The sequence below is a fragment of the Calliopsis andreniformis genome, chromosome 9 (genome assembly GCF_051401765.1).
Source record: "Calliopsis andreniformis isolate RMS-2024a chromosome 9, iyCalAndr_principal, whole genome shotgun sequence".
NCBI lineage: Eukaryota > Metazoa > Arthropoda > Insecta > Hymenoptera > Andrenidae > Calliopsis > Calliopsis andreniformis.
Window position 1 is genome coordinate 21114448 of NC_135070.1, and position 19467 is coordinate 21133914.

The window sequence follows — 19467 nt, forward strand, 5'->3', positions numbered from 1 at the left end:
TGAATCTCGAGTAATACACATAATACAATCACTTAACGAGAATAAAAGCGAAACCGCCAACGAATCTGACGCGGTTGTTCACCTCTCCCTTTCTTTACGTAGAAAAAGGGAAATTAAAGCATCGCTCTGTATATCACCTTTGAAATTCGTGATTGTTACTGACGTAAGGTGGTACCGCCTTCGAGATGCATTTTATAGCGATTCCCGGACAGACAGACGTGCACAGTTCGTCCGTGGATTGCTCTTATCGAATTCCTAAACGCATAACGTATTCTCCTCTTCGACGGCCCTGACATCTCTTTACTTTTCTGCCTTCTGTTTTGTTTTTTCTTTTTTGACTTGTCATGGACTAGGAGAGCACAGACTGACAACACTGAATCAAGGCGTTAACGCATTGAACCAATTCGTTTCGGCCCAGTGACTGACTGACCGACCACCGTCTCGCAGGCCTCTATTTTACTTTTTTAACTTAGGTTTACAGAATGGTGGCGGTAAGAAAACCGCTCGGAATTTAGATGTCTACCACGCAAACGAGCATAGATAAATTTGCGATCCAGGTGACTAAGCGTTAACTGCGCAACGAGGAAATTTATTTGTTCCCTGACTCTTAACTGTGAATGTACACGATACACAACAAATCTGATCAAAACTGCGAACATTAGATTTCAGGGTAATCGTACTTGTGCCAGAGAATTTGTGCCCATTCGTTATCTTTTCTGACCAAGTTGTGTATCTATTTTTCCTCGCATGTAAATATGTGATTGCGTATCTCTTTAATGACTATTTTCTGACTCGACCCTAGTAGAAAAAGACACATACGATAGTTTGTTCTCTCTGCTGAAATTTTACATACACTTGGTGCATATCGTGTGCGACAATATACCGAAGTGTTCGGTTGAAAACTTGATGGAAAAATTGTATTTAAAATTTTGCATTTTTCCTATTTGCGGTGTACTGGGTGTTCCAGAGTGATATAAACGAAAAAATGATTCCTTGCGCAAGAGTACATTAAGAAAAGTAGCATTTGAGGATCCGACAGATATAAAAAGGCCTATAGATATTATGATGTTTTGTACAACATATCATACGATTGGGTTTTATACAATAGGTTGAACTATAATCGTATCGGGTATAAACCTATTATACGACTCATCTCCGACAAACCACTGCACAAGTCGTATAAAAAGTCGTAACGTCTGTGGGCCTTTTAAGAGAACTTTGAACCACGTTGATGATTTGAATATCGCACAGTTCTTTGACCAAGGTAGCGTCACAGACGTGAAGGCATATAAAAAGAAGATGAAAACGACAAAAATAATTGAAATATGAGAAAGTCTTGATAGCAAAACGTTCGTTCGGATTCGGGATTAATGTGTGATTTATTTTCGCTGATGGAGTACATATACATATTTTTCTCGTCATATAGCCGAAGTACTCGTCGAGGTAGAACGTTTTTCGCGTACTATGAAAGGCCGGAGTTTCAATCGAAACCGGATTGAGATTTTTAAAACGGTCTATTCCGAAGTATGTACAGCAATCGCACAAGCGCATGACGCACTCCGTTTCTGTACTTCCCGTTGTTTCGGCAGTTCAAAGCCATACCCGTGACGAGAACAACGACGACATCGATAACGGCGTGTGTCGTCGCGTTCTGAAGTTGTCGATTGTTAATCCTGACTAATGCATAAGAACATACGTTGCGTATATTTAATATACACCGCGTATTAACGGAATATTGAATGAAGCAACTAGATGTGTATATACGTATATATAATACATATATATATATATATATACATATATATATATTAACAAGAAAAAGGGAAAAACAACTAAAAAATAAATATATAGCTAAGATATGTTTTATACGCTGCATGTCATCTGTAGACGAGTAACATGATCATCGTGACGTATCGGTCGAAGTCGAGTTTTCATCTAACGATTCGGCAATACTAATTACGTACACAATTGTAATTGAGCGATTAAAAAAAGAAATATCAAGAGGATATGTGGATAAAGAACATATGATTGAACGAACACTCTTTGGCGTCTAGTATGTAGCAAAACGGGCTTCAAAACAACTTCTCGCAAGGAGAACAAGCTTTTTTTTTTAATTCGTCTACGCTCTTTAGATAGATTCGCAGCAATGATCTCTCGTATGACAGATTGTATTACTGAAATCCTTTGAGTCAAAGGTAAAATGATATACTTAACAGATTTTGTTATACAAACAAAATATATTTTGTTTCTTTTTGAAATTTCATTGCATGGCTGTCGTACGTTCGACGCTTAAACGAGTTCAGCCGTAAATGTAAAGTCAATCGCAGTGCCTGATTTGCCACATAAATGTTAATATGTACGTATTTGGAATCCTATGGATGTGTCAGTTTCCAGAGGATATAAAGAAAATTTCCGAAAATCTTAGCTGTGTTTTTGAGATCCTCGAATGTTTCTGGCCGAAATGAAGATTGAATCGAACGAGGGACGACAGCCGCGCAACAGCTTTTAATTCTGAACCAATCGAGTGTTCCTTCAGCGGTAAAACTTTAGAGCCTTTTTGTGATTTTTTATAGCATTGAAAATTAGATATTCCCATTAGTGAATGACTTTAGCAAATACACAGTGAACCTACGGAAATTCGCGTGAGAAGTTTTAAATTTGTTTAGTTATAGAATTAAAATTTTTAAGACGCGTTTTATGGCACCGTTAAAGACTCATCATTACTTACGTTTCATAATCAAGCGCAAAAATTGTACGGAATTCATATTAGAGCCGTAAATTCGCTGATAATCGGCTATCAAAATTTGTCTTAACATATTATTCTGTATTTGACAATCGATTATCAACGATCAACAAGATCAATGATTTGTACTAATACTACAATTGATATGTCAGTAAAGGGGAGAGATACTGTTCAATCCTATTTACGTGATGTATTTCTGGACACAAAGAGTGTAAGTCCTTTTTACCTTCTTTGTAAATTAAAAAGTGAGAATGGTTAAGTGACAACTAATCGCACGATCGTATCGCGTTGAAGGAGGTAATTAGAAAAGTAAAGTAGAAAGGAAGGATATGAAGCGATAAGAATGAAAATGAAACGTTGAGATTGAGTGACCGAGCAAGTGTTTGGCTGTGCAGTAGAATAGGAGAAAGAAACAATGAAAACGAACGATAAAGAAAGAATGCAAGAAGGAGAGGGTGTGAAAGAAAGACAAAGATGTTAATCGAAGCCAGCGAAAGTACCGCTATCACCACATGCGCCCATATACATCTGCACATACCCACACACACACACACCACATATTCGTTTTGGTCATGTAATTCATTAATCATAATGCATTTTTATTTTCATTTTGAAAAACATCTGGTTTGTTTCGAAAAGGAATAGAAACGTTCAAATGTTCATTGATCGAGCACTGGAAAACGTGAAATCAAGTTAATCAATTAACCTGGAAAAAACGCGATAATGATCTATGTGTGTTGGCCTACACGTGTCTCTCACAATATTGATAGTTTCTGACAATTGAAAAGGCGTCACAATAAGAAAGAAAAATAAATGCATACGAATACTGTAGCTGATTCATTACAGTCACATTTCGCTGCTTCGACGAGCTGCAGTCTACCATGTATATATTTTCATTAATGTATGTATAATAAAAAGTATATTCGAGACAACGATCGGCTCTGTTTAGTGCGCGCTGTCATTCAACGTGAAACAGTATCGGCAGAGCAGATACCTCGGGATCGATCGAACTTTCGTGATCCAGGAAAATATTTTTGGCTTCTGAATAATACATATTATCGCAGCGACATATATTTCTTTTAGAGATAATAAATTTGAAACGAGGAAAGCTCCTCGTGAAATTCTTCGTATTCTGTAAACGGCACCTAACCGCATATACAATACATATGCATATATTATTACCTTCTTTACTTGAAGGTTCTATGTTGATGTCAATAAATTTTCAATGATTTTTTAAGTCGTTCATCCCATCCTAAATTTAATTTTATTGAACTACTTTATATATTATTGTGTGGAGTTTGTATCTTTAAATTCTGCATGAAATGTTCAAATACTCCACAAGACGTAATCAAACGTAAAGCGTAATGAACATAAATTTTTATGAATGAACCTATGTACGTTGCTTAGCAACCACTAGCAACGTTTATCATTCGTGTTTTGTGTATAGAGCGTGGCCACGAACCGATATGAGATTTTTCAAGATTGATTCTTGTGCTACGTCCAATTAAATGAGTTTTGTTATTTTTCTGTGATAGTCATTTATATTGGTTTTACTACTTATTATTGTTAAAGCGTACACAGTTGAATGTATATTTGTTAGAAGTATAAAGATTATTGTTATACAAAATCAAACATTAAATAAGAAGCTAACCTTACATTCCTTTACTTTACTTTGTTGTTGCTAAATATTGAATGGTATTTCGTTCTTTACAAAATTAAAATGATTTTTACTTGCAAACTTGAAAAGAAGGCCTAATATCGCATATTTTACACTTTAATTCGTGAGTGTTTAACAAAGAAATAGACATAACCTGTCCCTAGTAACAAATACGCAATGAGTAAATACAGAAGAAAGGAATCCTCCAGTGAGGATAGTGATAGTGAAGAAGAAAGACGGAAAAAAGATATAAAGGAAAGAGATGAATTTGCTAATAGACTCAAGGCAAAAGATGAAAGCAAAATACGAAAAGTTGCAATGCCAGCTGGTTCAGGAGCAGGTAAACTAAGCATTGTATTACATATTGATTTATTCTGACTTCCAATTGTACCATTCATTTTTGTTATCGTTATAAATATTTCTTCTTGCCTAGCTGAAGCAGCAAAAAGGCTTAAGATTATGGAAACAGACATGCGGGAGAAATTGGTTCCTAAACTACGAGTTGAATCTCGTAGGAAATATTTGGAAAAACGTAAAGAAGATAAAGTAGCTGAATTAGAAGCTGATATCATCGATGATGAATACTTATTCGAGGAGGAAATGTAATTATTTTGAAAATACTTTGTTATGTTATTCAACTATAGAAAAAAGAATCTCTAAATTAACAATGTTTGCATGAGATTAGATTGACAGAACGAGAAAGAAAGGAAAGATTACACAAGAAACAATTGCTACAGTTGGCAAAAGAACATGAGAAAGCTAGAGAACTTGAAAGGGTGCAAAGATATCACATGCCTCTTGAAAAGGGGAAACTAGAACCAGAACCAGATGTACACGATAATGAACCTCCACAGTCAGAGCAGAGCAAATGGGAATCTGATCAAATGTCATCTGCTGTTTTTCGTTTTGGTGCAAAAGATAGAAAAGGTATACAATTTACAACTTGATTAATAATTCATTAATAAGTTATGGACTTCATTTACAACACTTTAAACTTTTTATAGTACAACAGGACTATGATCTTCTTTTGGAGGATGAGGTAGAATTTGTTCAAGCACTGCGTATGCCTGGCAGTGAGAAGGATAGAAGGCAGGAAAGTCCACCTCCGCAAGTAAAAGCTTTGCAAACTATCCAGGAGACAAAGAAGAGTTTACCAATTTATCCTTTCAGGAATGACTTGATTCAAGCCATCAGGGATCACCAGGTACTTTACGATTATTTATATTGTATGAAATAAGTCCATTTGATTAGCTTTATTATAGTATTACATTGACATGGTAGGTGTTGATAATAGAAGGAGAAACTGGCTCCGGTAAAACGACACAAATACCACAATATTTATACGAGGCTGGATTCACGGAAAACAATAAGATTATCGGCTGTACCCAGCCAAGAAGGGTTGCTGCTATGTCCGTAGCGGCCAGAGTCGCTCATGAAATGGCTGTGAAACTGGGAAATGAAGTGGGCTATGCGATTCGTTTCGAAGATTGTACTTCACATCGTACTCGAATTAAATATATGACCGATGGTACACTGCATCGTGAATTTCTCAGCGAGCCGGATTTAGCTTCCTACAGGTGCTAGTCTGTTTGAAATTTTATAAAATATCACGCGCAAACTATGACAGTAGAAACTAAAGCTATGTTCTATTTAGCGTTATGATAATCGATGAGGCTCATGAGCGCACTTTACACACGGATATCCTATTTGGATTGGTCAAGGATATAACTAGATTTAGACCGGATTTAAAACTTTTAATTTCATCAGCCACTTTGGATGCGACTAAATTTAGTGAATTTTTCGACGACGCACCAATTTTCCGAATACCTGGTCGTCGTTTTCCCGTTGACATTTATTACACGAAAGCTCCCGAGGCCGATTATATCGATGCCTGTGTTGTATCCATTCTTCAAATACACGCGACTCAACCGCCTGGCGATGTACTTGTGTTTTTAACGGGTAAGTGCTTTTCAACTTCCCTTGCATGCACTATGCATTGTTGTTTTAATAATAATAAAATTTCTGTATTCAGGGCAAGATGAAATAGAGACCTGTCAGGAAATGTTGCAAGAAAGGGTAAGACGATTGGGATCAAAATTGGCAGAGCTGATGATCCTACCGGTTTATGCGAATCTTCCAAGCGATATGCAAGCGAAAATATTTCAACCAACTCCACCGGGTGCTAGGAAGGTATGACTACAACATCTTCCATTTTTTCTCTCAAAGAGATTGTGATTGTTTGATTTGTGTCATTAACAGGTAGTTCTTGCCACGAATATAGCAGAAACATCGCTAACTATAGATAATATAGTATACGTGATAGATCCTGGATTTGCGAAACAGAATAATTTTAATTCTCGAACGGGGATGGAAAGTTTGATGGTAGTTCCCATCAGTAAAGCCTCTGCTAACCAACGAGCAGGTAGAGCTGGAAGAGTAGCACCAGGAAAATGTTTTCGTTTGTATACGGCTTGGGCTTATCAACACGAACTCGAAGACAATACTGTGCCAGAAATTCAAAGAATCAATCTCGGTAATATTATCGTATTTGCTCTCTTTAACAAATTTTTATCTTCTTCACCTAATTCATTAATATGAATTTTAGGTAATGCTGTGCTTACGTTAAAAGCGCTAGGGATAAATGATCTAGTACATTTTGATTTTCTCGATCCACCGCCACATGAAACATTGGTTCTAGCGTTGGAACAACTCTATGCGTTAGGAGCTTTAAATCATCGCGGAGAACTGACGAAACTCGGAAGAAGAATGGCCGAATTTCCTTTAGATCCTATGATGGCCAAAATGCTGCTAGCAAGTGAACAATATCGTTGCTCTGAAGAAGTTGCCACCATTGCTGCGATGTTGTCCGTAAATGGAGCGATTTTTTATAGACCAAAAGATAAAATTATACACGCGGATACTGCACGCAAGAATTTTCACGTTCCTGGCGGCGATCACCTTACTTTGTTGAATGTGTATAATCAGTGGCAGCAAAGTGATTTTAGTACACATTGGTGTTACGAGAATTTTATTCAACATCGATCAATGAAACGAGCAAGAGATGTTAGAGAACAACTAGTTGGACTAATGCAACGAGTAGAGATGGAACTCGTTTCAGGAATCACAGAAACTGTCAATATTAGGAAGGTGAGTGATTTCCGATGTTGACATTTTTAGCAGCATTCTTGAAGATTAACTAATCATTGAATTTCAGGCTATTACCGCGGGTTACTTTTACCATGTAGCCCGATTATCGAAGGGGGGCCATTATAAAACCGCGAAGCATAATCAGACGGTATCGATCCATCCGAACAGTTCACTGTTTCAAGAGTTACCACGATGGCTTCTTTATCACGAACTTGTTTTCACTACGAAAGAATTTATGCGGCAGGTACACTTCATGAATTTACGATTGTCGGCTTTGAAATCGGTTAATAATTTTATATTGTCAATTTTTATAGGTAACGGAGATTGAAAGCAAGTGGCTTTTGGAAGTTGCTCCCCATTATTACAAACCGAAAGAGTTGGAGGATTCTACAAATAAAAAAATGCCGAAAGTTGCAGGGAGATCGCGCCCAGATGGAACTAATTAATTGTAAATCTTATAAGTGATCTTAGAGTTCGTAAATTGTATTAAAAATGTTGTACAAGAAGCTAAGAATTTTGCTGTGATTTTACACTACTTTTATAAAAAGATTTTCTCTATGATATCGTAATGTAGAAGTATTGTATTTGTTAAATGCAGTTAATCGAAAGGCTTGTACCTTATGCTGTACTTCGCAATAATAAGTTCAGTGTAAAATACATTCATTTTAAAATATACTAACAATTTCATATAAATATATTTTGTTTAATGATGAATTTGAAATGAGTACCATTCATTTATTTATTTTAATTACCACCTTAAAGAACATAAAAAAATATTTATAACATGGCTAGCGTACACTATCCTCAATACTTGACACTACTCAACATTGCCCAATACTACTTTCAAAGCCACTCAGCACTACTGACGATTACTTATGAGATGAGCCTCACTAAAAGCGAACTTTTCAAACGAACTATTTGAGACGTGCGTTAGAAGTGGTTCTACGTATTGTCCCCTTTTTCAATCGGTTCTGTCACTGTCTTTCTTATTTTTCAATACTTAAGATTCCTATTAAATAAATAAACTGCTGAGAGAAAAGACGGAACTGTAATACTGAAATAGTAAACGCTTGAATCTTAAAATAAGGGATATCGCAAGAGGATTCATGAAAATGTAACTCTGCTAGTTACGCTGCAACGTAGTAGAAATTATGATAATGATACGGTATTTGCATATGTTGGTAGACGTGGATAATGTCCTTGTCCGAAAGGGAAGCGAATGCTGCTTGCTAAAGATATAGACAATTTGTAATCTTCAGTATTTTATAAAATTCCCTCCAGGCTTCTAGTTATCGAGCGAAGTATCACTGTTTTTGAACAAGTAACAAGCCAGGTTTTATTGTTTCATTAAAAAAATACAAATAGGAATGTTTTTAGTAGAAAATAAAATGACCAACATGGGTGCACTACAAAATGGAATTAATCGCGTAAACGCCTTTTAATCTCAAACTACGAAGAATACTTTCTTTCTAGACTTCAACTATAAGTGCAAACTTTGGTCTGAAAACTGTTTCTTTAATTGTAAGAACTAATTGCTAAACAGTTTATGAAATAAAGATGTCTATTTTGCAACCAGCATTTAATATATTAATAATTTGCGGATGCTGGATGCCACCCATCTATTGTGCTACATGGAAAAGAATAGCGTATTTCTTCTACACAATCTCCGTTTTCTTCCTCTTGCACAGTTTTTGTGTGTCTCAATTCCTCAATGTGATACAAAATGTAAAGTCTGCGGATGAGCTTAGTGACAGTTTCTACATGTTCATCGCATCAATTCTCTCCTGTTGCAAAATCATCACTCTTCTGTTGAATCGCAGAAACATTGAAATCCTCAGCAGGAAACTTGAGGAGGAACCCTGCAAACCAACAGACGCCAAAGAGATTAGCATTCAAAATAAATTCGATAAAAGCATTGGGTAAAGAAATTACTTCTATATCATATGAACGGTATTTTGAAGAACAATTCGTTTTTGTTTTCAAAAATGAAATCATAAAGACAAAAAATACTTGATTGTCTTTATAAAATAGACTTAAGTCTAATATAATAGTTCCATATTTCAAAAGACCTTTCTGCTAATACGCGCAGAGTAATCAAGTTTGATCACTAACGGTAGTCAGCTCCTTTCGCTAGGGGTGAACTTAGCTCTCTCTGGGAAGCCAGAGAAAGAATTCACATCTGAAGTACGAAAAATTAAAGCAAAGGAGCAGGCCTCTGCTTGTAACTTCACCTAATCCACGACTTCAAGTTGTTTTTGTCGACAATTATAACTTGACCGAAAAAACTCCCATAGATGCTTTACAGGTCAGTTACGATTTTTTACACAATTCTGGTGGAGATGACGGTTTTCTGCATGATAGTGTCATCGCTATTGACGGACTTCAAAACCAGAACTCTGGCATACAAGGCTTGGTTACCTTTCAATCATTCTGTACCGTCCCTATACTACATCGCTTACGTTCATCAAATCGTGGCTCTAATCGGCACGTCGCTTCTGAACGTAGCCTGCGATGTAATCATTTGTGGATTATGTGTTCACATATGCAGTCAGCAGGAAATTTTAGCGTACAGATTGAATGAAATCACCCGGAACTCGAGATTGGGGCTTGGAAAATTTGTTCGTTTCCACAACTATTTGTATGGGTTAGTGTTTTTTTAATCTTCTAAGTAATTTAACTCTTTTGCCGAACGATTAATTCCCAACGATGTCAGAACTAAGCTGCTGGACAAATAATTGAGGACTGTTTTATTTTGAAGTAGATACGCATCCTTGTTTCAAGAGAAATTTAAATTAATAATAGGTATCCAACTTGTATCAAGCACCTTGGTGGTGTGTTTTATCCTATACGAGTTAGCAAACACACCTGTATATAGTATGAAATATTTGCAATTTGTCTTGTATATGGCTTGCATGATGACGCAAATTTACTTTTACTGCTGGTATGGGAATCAACTTAAGTTAAAGGTATTTATACAACCTAAGAGTTATCATTAGTGCAATTTTTGATGTATGGATACATCACACCTTATCTTTCAAGAACTTCTCAATTTGTCGTGTGAAAAATCCTTATTGAATGAATTGACTGTACTTCTTTGTTGTATACATAAGTACCATTTCAGCAATTTGGAGAAATAAAAGGTTACTTTCATTTTACGTTTGCAAGAGCAGAGCGTTGAAATCGTGGATAGGATATTCGAGCTAGAGTGGGTGAAACTGGATAACAGCACGAAGAAAAGCCTAATGATGACTATGTGCAGAGCGAATAGTCCGATCGAATTGACTAGTGCGTACGTGTTCGCAATGGACTTGAATACTTTCGTGAGCGTTAGTATCTACCACTTTACGATTGATATTCATGACAAAATCTTTTAAGTATAATAAGGTAGTACACAAACGGCAGTTTACGCTGTTTTTACGAAACACGTATTTTTTTACAGATCCTAAAGATGTCTTATTCAGTATATAATTTGCTTCAGAGAACGAAGAAATCATCGGAAGATCAGTAGATGAAAAATAAATTATTCAAATTACGTAGTATTTTAAAGATTTAAATGCTAATGTAAAATAGTTATAAAATGTTACCAAGTATTTTTCAATAATTTCTTTTGCCCTCTGATTGAGAGAATATCTGCTACTTGTTCCCCTCTCACGCGTTATTCATATTCTAAAAGAATAATATTAAATTTTGTTGAAAATTTTCTACTTGTTTCGCGTAAGCAAGAAATAATTCTACGGAAACTCACAATATGACATATGAATGTTTTTGCACGACAATGTGTAGAATAAAAATGACGAGACAACAAGAAAGTGAACGTTATCCATAAAAACGTAATTCTCGGAGCGAAATTGTTGGGAATTACGAAAATAACATAGTTCGTAGTGTATTATTAGAAGGGGAAATTCCCTGAACGATTACTCCCTTTGGCGGAAGTGGAGACTAGCATATTTCAGGCAGTACAAATGGTATCGACATTCTATGGTCGTTCTACGTTTCGTTCTTTCATTAATCTTGTTATTTACCGCTTACAACGATATCGAGGAAGAGAAACATTTGGTCAGTAAAAACTGAAGTCGACCGTACACCTTTCAAAAATGTTTCAACAAAAGAACTTATGAAATCTTCGTAACTAAACAAAATATGAAATCATTAAAATACAGCTAGAAGGTATATCATTGAAAACGAAGAAAAATGTATCTCCTACAATGGATCTTTCGATTACTCGTGGTATGCGGATGTTGGCGTCCACTCTCATGGTCTTCACCGTTCAAGAAATTCTTATACACAGTCTACATGGTAATAGTGCTGCTGTTGATCTACAGCGTTACATTTTGTCAATTCATGGACATTCTTATAAACGTCAACAATCGAGATGAATTCAGCGACAATTTTTATATGTTTTTGGCGATGCTAATTTCTTGCCATAAATTCTACAACTTAGTGAAAATTCGTGAAAAAATCGTCGCGTACCTTGATATTCTCAAGAGAAAGCCCTTCTTACCAGAGAACCAAGAGGAAAATGTGATACGAGCGAGATCCGATAAAAGAGCTCAGTAAGTACAATAGTATTGACTAACAATTAAGGAGCAAAAATTGGGAAATATTTGGTGGCTTGGTCCGTAAAAGAAATCGTTCGTTTAGCGGAGCATCGTCACTAAAGAGCGCAAAAGAGTTGTTTAGTAAAGAATCTAAGTTACTCGTTTGAAGTATTATTTTATCAACGCTCGGTAATAGAATAAAAACATATTTGCAGATTTATTACGCTTCTATACACGCTTCTGGTCGAATCGACGGTGGTTGTAATAATAATTGTTGGTCTGTCGAATTACGAGAGCAGAAAATTACCTATGAGATCATGGATTCCTTATAATTATTCTGCGCCGCTTCCTTACAGTTTAGCTTACATTCAACAAAGTCTAGCCTTGACTGCTGGCTCTCTGGTACAAGTATCTTGTGACAGTCTACTCTGCGGTTTCTTGATTCATACTTGCAGCCAAATTGAAATCCTTAGCTATCGTCTGAAATCAATAAAAACACACGAGAATCAGTTGGCCAAATCGTGTGCACGTTTCCACGAATATGTTTATCGGTTCGTTTCCCATACTTCGACTCGTTACAATAATGCGAAAACAATTTAGACAAAAATCGATCATTCCATCCCTTCACTGGTTCAACACTGATGGACTCAGATTGAAATTTCTAAAAATTATCGTATAAGATATTAACAAGCTGCATCTTTAATTACGAAAGATGAATATAATCGAAAATCGGTACCGTGAGTAAACGTTGATTTGTACAATTGAATACACAGTGCAGGAGTGAGTGAATTCAAAGATCATATAATTTATTAGTCAAATTTTATGATAAGCTTTTGACGAAAAATAGAAGAAATCGAATTGTGTGCAATTACAGATTCGCGAGCATGATAAACAAAGAGTTCAATATGATTATTTTCGTACAATTTGCAGTGAGTACACTGGTTGTATGTTTTAGTCTTTATATGCTAACAGAAACGAAAGACTCCAGGATATTCTCCATAGTGATGTTCACTTGCTGTATGCTCACACAAATATTCTTTTATTGCTGGTTCGGAAATGAAGTTAAATTGAAGGTTTGTCATCACAACTAACTGAATCACTGAAACTTAATGGTAATACGACATATATATTCTTGTCATATCTTTTGTTCTTCCATCAGAGTCTTGAGATCTCGAATGTAATCTTTGGAACTGACTGGATGCTGTTAGATAACAATGTTAAAAGAGTTCTTTTAATGATTATGAAGCGAGCGAGAGTGCCCATAGAATTTAACAGCGTTCACATTATATCGATGAATGTCGATTCCTTCGTAAATGTCGGTATAAAATGAATTAACTTACTTGAAGTTTTTCTGTTTTAACTGTAAATTATGTAAATTATGCAATGGTTGTGAATTCCAAATTAATGTAGTAATTATTCTACTATTTTCATTGAGAAAGGAGGAATGTAGTTGTAATTACAAGTAGTTACACGAACAAATTGTATTTTGAAAAATTGTTGCAAAGATGGCGCAGTTGAAACAGTTACAACAGTGTAAGAGCATATTGTACTCAGTAGTATAGACAGATCAGTGGCTCTGCCAGTAGAATAAGCATATATAAGTCAGACACGTTTTACACACAGTTTTAGATGTAGGTACATATTTTTTAGCAGTTAATATTTTGAGACCAAACCCTTGCATACAATTATTAATTCTTCATTTTCGTCTTATATTACCATTTCAAATCACCCCTTCAAATATCTAACACTTCTTCCTTTCTCGAAGACAAAAATACCGTGTTATTTATTAATTAATATGCAGAAATTCAAGTTATACCTACATAATTTCATTGTATTATAGATACTCAAAACAGCTTACTCGGCGTACAATTTGCTTCAGCAAGGCCAAGGATAGTAAAACTTAATTGACGTACCGTCAATGTAGGTTCAACATTCGTCTGTACAGGCATGCATCTTGAAGAATCAGAAAGCAAGTGAAGAAAGAATAAGTTGAAAGTGTTCAACAAGAGGCTTAAAATAGCAATAAATTATACATGAAATTGTTAGCATTTTACTATTTAACGCTACTTCGTTCTTTTTTATTCGCTTACTTTCGAAACAAATGATACCAATACGGGAAACCGAAGCACACACTTAAAACGAACAACAATCGAATAATACCCCGATTATTCACATTTCAGAAAACAGTTTGTTGACTTCCTGTTCTCATATTTTCTTTCGTAAAATTCAACTGGTATAGGGCGCAGTGAAATTCTATACGAGAGAAAGTGAAGAAAAAATGACAAATAGCAGGGTTGTTACTGAAAAAATGATTGCATAAGTCGTCAGTAATTATGATAATAACATAGCCCGCACGCTAAGAGGAAAGTTCAGAGAGGAATGTAATTATTTTTCTTGAGGTACAACGGAAATGTCGATATTCCATAGTCGTCAGTGATGCCTAAATGTCTACCGAGTGAACTACAGTGTTGATTTTCTACCCCTTTTCTATACTATCCCTTGCTTACTTATCAAATAAATAATTATTTCTCTTCGCTGTTCTTGTCAGTGTTAAAAGATGCAAAAACTCGTAAATGTTCCATTTCTGACGTGTTACCTAGAATCAAAAGCACCGCAAGATTTATAATACTATCTGACAAAACAAACGCGATAAGCTTTCGCAAAATCGACAATGGACATATTGCGTTACGTATGCAAAATTCTTAGCGTGTGTGGTTGTTTGAGGCCAGCTTCTTGGACATCTTCCCACAGAAAGATCTTATACTATGTTTACGCAGCTATCGTATGGTTGTTGATACATGTTTTATCAGTTTCGCAATTTCTAGATTTAATTTTTAACGTCGAAAATCAGGACGATTTCAGTGATAATTTTTATGTTACGATATCAGTGTTTGGTATCTGCTTCAAAATGTGTACTTTGTTAATGAACCAAAATAATATTCAAATTTTAATCGACACTCTGCAGCAGGAGCCCTTTTCACCAGTGAATATTGAGGAACTTCAAATTCGAACAAAATTTGATAAAATAACTGAGTAAGTGTTTTGGTGGTACTAGAAATATAGCAAGTTAATGGAAAATTTATATTTTCTTTAATCTGTAAGTATGTATTTTGTAAAAAATGAAGTAAAAAGAAATGAAGATAATGGTGGTCAGTGATTAAGACGAATATGCTTACAGATGGAATGCCGTCGCATACACGGTCGTAATAAAATTCTATATAGCGTCAATGTGTGTAACGTCGTTTTTCACGGACTTCAGACACAAAAAGTTATTGTATCGTGCATGGCTACCATACGACTGTACTTCGTCGTTGTCGTTCAGCACAACATACGTTTGTCAGATCATCGCCATTGTATACTGCTCGTTCATCACTGTTGCCTGCGATAGTCTTTTCAGTGGCCTCATGATTCATATTTATTGCGAGTTCGAGATACTCGGTCACCGCCTGAAATCAATTAAGAGGGATCAATACGATTTAGCAAAACGGTGTGCTCATCTCCATGACCATATATACAAGTTAGTTTCGTATTTATACAATTAACTCAAGCAGTTCATTGATAATAATAATTATGTACTAATTAATAGGTGAATAAATTCTCAGTATCCTCGTTAACACTCTTTAAACACAAATTTTTGTAGAGACATTTAGACAAAAATACTGAAAAATTATCAAATTTTATAACTGAGGAATAGCACTTCGGCCGAAACGATTTGGTCTTTGAAATTATTTCAGATTTGCAACGACAGTGAATAGACTATTTACTATGATTATGTTCAGCCAGTCTCTGATAAGTACATCCACAGTGTGCTTCAATCTCTATCAACTCACGCAAAGAGAATTGGGTTCAAAAGTGTTTGAAGTGGTACTCTACTCGTTCAATATACTCATGCAGATATTCTATTATTGTTGGTACGGGAACGAAGTGAAGCTAAAGGTCTATTTCTTAGTAAAAGAAATTTGTTTTTCACTTAAATTAGCCAAATTTTCTACGTAACATTTTTTCGTATACAGAGCCTCGATGTTCCCAACACGGTATTTGCCACTGATTGGTCTATTTTAGATACCAGTACCATGAGAGTTCTCTTAATGATTATGAAACGAGCGACAGTGCCCATCGAATTTACTAGCATTTACATCATTTCGATGAATTTAAATACTTTCATGACGGTCAGTAGAAAAAACGTCCTAATTTTAGTTTTCAAGCCGTTTCTGTTGAAAAAGAAACAGACCAACGTAATTGTTTGCCCCTCGCTTCTATAATCAAAACCAAATCCTTCAACTTAACTTCTACTCTTTTTCTAGAGAAACGGTCTTACTGTTACTTCACGATTGACAATTGAACGTTATCGAAAATTTTATTCCAAACAGTTGATTAAAACTTCTTACTCGGCATATAACTTGCTCCAACGAGGCCAGGGATAGGATAAAAAGTCATGGACAACTGCCAAATGTAGAAAGACAATCTGATATCTGATAATCTGTTGGACTGATACTTCTACAAGGAATAGAAACCCAGAAAGCAGAAAATCAAATTGATCGCACACAGAAGACGAAATGATGTATGTAGACTGCAATACAGGATGCAGGTAGCAATAAATATCGCAGAAAATAGTAGTTAGTTTTTAGAAAATAAAGACTGACCTCATCCTTCGCATTTTTTGTCAACTCGAATTGCAAACTCGACTCGCATTCAACCTATTCACTCCTGAAAAATGTCTCTAAATTGTCGTCTCCCTTTTCTTTCTCAAGAAATTTTCCCTGACTTTTCTTTATTCATTTCTTTCGATAAAAGCAGAGGGAAGTTACGAACAGCAAAGCTCAAGGTTATCCTTAAAAGAAGTAATTACATAAATGAGGAAGTCGCATTCCGAGTAATTACAATAATAATACAGTCTGTTGTACGTTCACGAGGGGGAAGCTCGGAGAAAATAGTAACTCTTTTCAAAGTATAGGAAAAATATCGATACTCTATAGCCATGGGTGGTATTTGAAGCCTCTTGAATAATCATTGTTCTAACAGCGTGATGCTTTCTTTTCACTTATGTTTATCAACAAATGCAAACAATTCCGTGTTCCTTTGCGAAATAAATGTATTTCTTAAAAGTCTTTTTATCGCAAAGGTTTATTAGCATTTCAAGAGAAAAGTGATCGTATTCGTTCGACTGAATCGTCAAATTTCCGATTCGATTAAAAAAATTAAGCGGTCTCTTTGTGAACGAGTGCCTAGATAATTTTTGTAAGTAGAATAAGTAATGCATATATTACGATGGATACGAATGCTTCTCGTCGTCTGTGGTTTTATGCCACCGCCTTCGTGGTCATCACCAGTAAAGAAATTTCTCTACAATATTTACACGGTTTTCGTGTTACTTATCGTGCATACTCTTTTGATTTCCCAAATCTTGGATGTGATCTTTATCGTTGACAATCCGGAGGACTTCAGTGACAACTTCTACATAACAGTGGCGATATTAGTTTGTAGCTACAAAACGTCTCGCTTTCTCATCAATCGAGACATGCATGCTATTTTGATGGACACCCTCGACAGAGAACCTTTTTCGCCAATGAATAAGGAGGAAAACCAGATTCGAGAAAAATTTGACAGACTATCCGAGTAAGTTCAGAGACCATCGCTCTTATACGTGTATCAAAATATTGAACAAATTTATTTACAGATTAAGTGCGATGACCTACACGACCTTAGTAGTATGTTGTGTAGTGTTATTGTCGGTAACACCATTTTTTGGAGGTTTGAAAGACAAAAAGCTAATCTGTCGAGCTTGGATACCGTACAATTACTCCTCCCCACCTTTATTCTTTCTTACTATCTTTCATCAAGTCACGAGTATGGCGTATGGCGCACTTTTAAACGTAGCATTGGACATTCTGTTTGGCAGTCTATTGATACATACTTATTGTCAGCTCGAAATTCTAGAGCACCGTCTAACAAACATTAAAAAGAATGAAAATAAATTAGTGAAACAATGTGTTCGACATCATCGCAAGATATACAAGTTGGTTTTCTTTCTTTCTTTAAGCTTAGACATTTTCAAATTCAAATCATTATCATTTTCTTTTTTTCTTAAATTATAAGAATCGTTGAGGAATCGCTTACGATTCTAGTATTCGTTTAACTGATAGAGACAGTGAATCTTGTAATACTTCATTGAAAATATGAATGATTGTTCAACAAATGTTTACAGATATGCGGCCATGGTAAATAAAGAATTCAAATTCATCATAGGCAGTCAATTTCTGGCGAGTTTGTTGATTATCTGTTTCAGCCTTTATCGATTGACACAAGAAGGAATAGGCTTGAAATTTCTCGAGACATTTTCGTATACAGTCTGCGTATTAATGGAGATATTGTATTATTGTTGGTATGGAAACGAAGTGAAACTAAAGGTCCATTCCAATGATGAGAAGATCCAGCTCATGATTGACCAAACGAAATTTAACGTGTATCGTTTTTCTCTGTAGAGTCTTCAACTTTCTGACAAAATATTCAAGAGTAACTGGATATCATTGAGCAATAATACTAAAAAAATTCTTTTAATGATTATGCGACGAGCAACAGTGCCTATCGATTATACTAGCATTCACGTTGTGTCCATGGACCTCGAATCTTTCATGTCTGTCAGTATGAATTAAGCATATTTTTGATACACGCAAGCACAATTGCACTGTCAAAATTCATGGGATTTATGAAACATCACTATTTATTGCAGCTTCTCAAAACCTCCTATTCTGCGTATAACATGCTTAAAACGACTAAATAGATTAATAGTACAAACAATAAAGTAATTGTTTCTAATCGCAGAGAGAATCATATTCATTTTCCTTCGTGGAAGAATATAGCTTCAGACAAAGAGAGAATAGAGAAGATAAATAATGATAATAAATTTCGAAAAGTGTGTTGAGCAATGTAGATTGTTCATATAAATAACAATAAATATTACCGAGAAATATTGATATTATGACGCTGAAACAAAACACTCGCTTTTTGCATAAAGCTTTTCTAGATTTGTCATCTCCCTTGCGAAGGGGAATCGTCGGCAACATTAAACGAACGAAAATACTGTCTACTATGGTAAACGTCTAACGCCGTTCAAATATTCATTTTCTTTTATACATTAAAAATGTTTGTAGCATTCGATTCCTTGCTAGTCATTTATACATATTTTAATCATGTGTCGTCAACTTTTCCATTGACTTATTCAGCGAAATTCAGCCTCGCGTAAAGAGCTACAGTAGGGAACATTGTAGAGAAAAATAAGGTAAAAAATCGCGAACGATTGATGCAACGTTATAGTAAAAAATGTGAATGCATGATAGAGTCGATAATGATATAGTTCGTGAATCGGAAAGGAAGATTATGGA

At 35.4% G+C, this 19467-nt stretch overlaps 4 protein-coding genes across 4 annotated transcripts; all 4 read left to right on the forward strand.

The window, feature by feature from the left end:
* Positions 1-4266: 4266 nt before the first annotated feature.
* On the forward strand, positions 4267-8255 carry L(2)37cb (DEAH-box helicase 16 lethal (2) 37Cb). The gene is made up of 11 exons (XM_076384267.1): positions 4267-4740; positions 4834-5002; positions 5086-5327; positions 5405-5604; positions 5682-5977; positions 6055-6359; positions 6433-6590; positions 6660-6933; positions 7006-7547; positions 7615-7791; positions 7862-8255. Exons 1-11 carry the CDS (start codon positions 4578-4580, stop codon positions 7991-7993), a joined length of 2658 nt encoding a protein of 885 aa, XP_076240382.1. The 5' UTR covers positions 4267-4577; the 3' UTR covers positions 7994-8255.
* Positions 8256-8895: 640 nt separating this feature from the next.
* LOC143183500 (uncharacterized) lies at positions 8896-11055 on the forward strand. The gene is made up of 8 exons (XM_076385047.1): positions 8896-9466; positions 9599-9637; positions 9708-9795; positions 9842-10191; positions 10306-10532; positions 10587-10633; positions 10688-10873; positions 10987-11055. The coding sequence occupies exons 1-8, from the start codon at positions 9105-9107 to the stop codon at positions 11053-11055; spliced, it is 1368 nt and encodes a 455-aa protein (XP_076241162.1). The 5' UTR covers positions 8896-9104.
* Positions 11056-11738: 683 nt separating this feature from the next.
* Positions 11739-16509, forward strand: LOC143183501 (uncharacterized). The gene is made up of 22 exons (XM_076385048.1): positions 11739-12100; positions 12132-12239; positions 12301-12636; positions 12686-12758; positions 12798-12817; positions 12859-12865; positions 12916-13158; positions 13245-13400; positions 13926-13968; positions 14010-14058; positions 14132-14210; positions 14266-14271; positions 14325-14378; positions 14449-14466; positions 14513-14540; positions 14634-14774; positions 14815-15118; positions 15264-15606; positions 15672-15721; positions 15820-16021; positions 16099-16254; positions 16456-16509. Exons 1-22 carry the CDS (start codon positions 11739-11741, stop codon positions 16507-16509), a joined length of 2832 nt encoding a protein of 943 aa, XP_076241163.1.
* An 830-nt stretch (positions 16510-17339) lies between these two features.
* On the forward strand, positions 17340-18866 carry LOC143183502 (odorant receptor 4-like). The gene is made up of 6 exons (XM_076385049.1): positions 17340-17701; positions 17763-18124; positions 18182-18185; positions 18291-18492; positions 18568-18723; positions 18816-18866. Exons 1-6 carry the CDS (start codon positions 17340-17342, stop codon positions 18864-18866), a joined length of 1137 nt encoding a protein of 378 aa, XP_076241164.1.
* Positions 18867-19467: the final 601 nt, after the last annotated feature.

Excerpts from the sequence above, each read along its gene's own strand:
- LOC143183500 (XM_076385047.1), top strand. The coding sequence starts at position 9,105 with ATGTCTATTTTGCAACCAGCATTTAATATATTAATAATTTGCGGATGC. Across the intron at positions 9,796-9,841 it reads CACCTAATCCACGACTTCAA|ATGCTTTACAGGTCAGTTAC; the intron begins GTTGTTTTTGTC and ends AAACTCCCATAG. Across the intron at positions 10,192-10,305 it reads TTCCACAACTATTTGTATGG|TAGATACGCATCCTTGTTTC; the intron begins GTTAGTGTTTTT and ends TTTATTTTGAAG.
- LOC143183502 (XM_076385049.1), top strand. The coding sequence starts at position 17,340 with ATGCATATATTACGATGGATACGAATGCTTCTCGTCGTCTGTGGTTTT. Across the intron at positions 17,702-17,762 it reads AAATTTGACAGACTATCCGA|ATTAAGTGCGATGACCTACA; the intron begins GTAAGTTCAGAG and ends ATTTATTTACAG. Across the intron at positions 18,724-18,815 it reads ACCTCGAATCTTTCATGTCT|CTTCTCAAAACCTCCTATTC; the intron begins GTCAGTATGAAT and ends TATTTATTGCAG.
- LOC143183501 (XM_076385048.1), top strand. The coding sequence starts at position 11,739 with ATGTATCTCCTACAATGGATCTTTCGATTACTCGTGGTATGCGGATGT. Across the intron at positions 13,401-13,925 it reads ATGTCGATTCCTTCGTAAAT|ATACTCAAAACAGCTTACTC; the intron begins GTCGGTATAAAA and ends ATTGTATTATAG. Across the intron at positions 15,119-15,263 it reads AAATTTGATAAAATAACTGA|ATGGAATGCCGTCGCATACA; the intron begins GTAAGTGTTTTG and ends ATATGCTTACAG.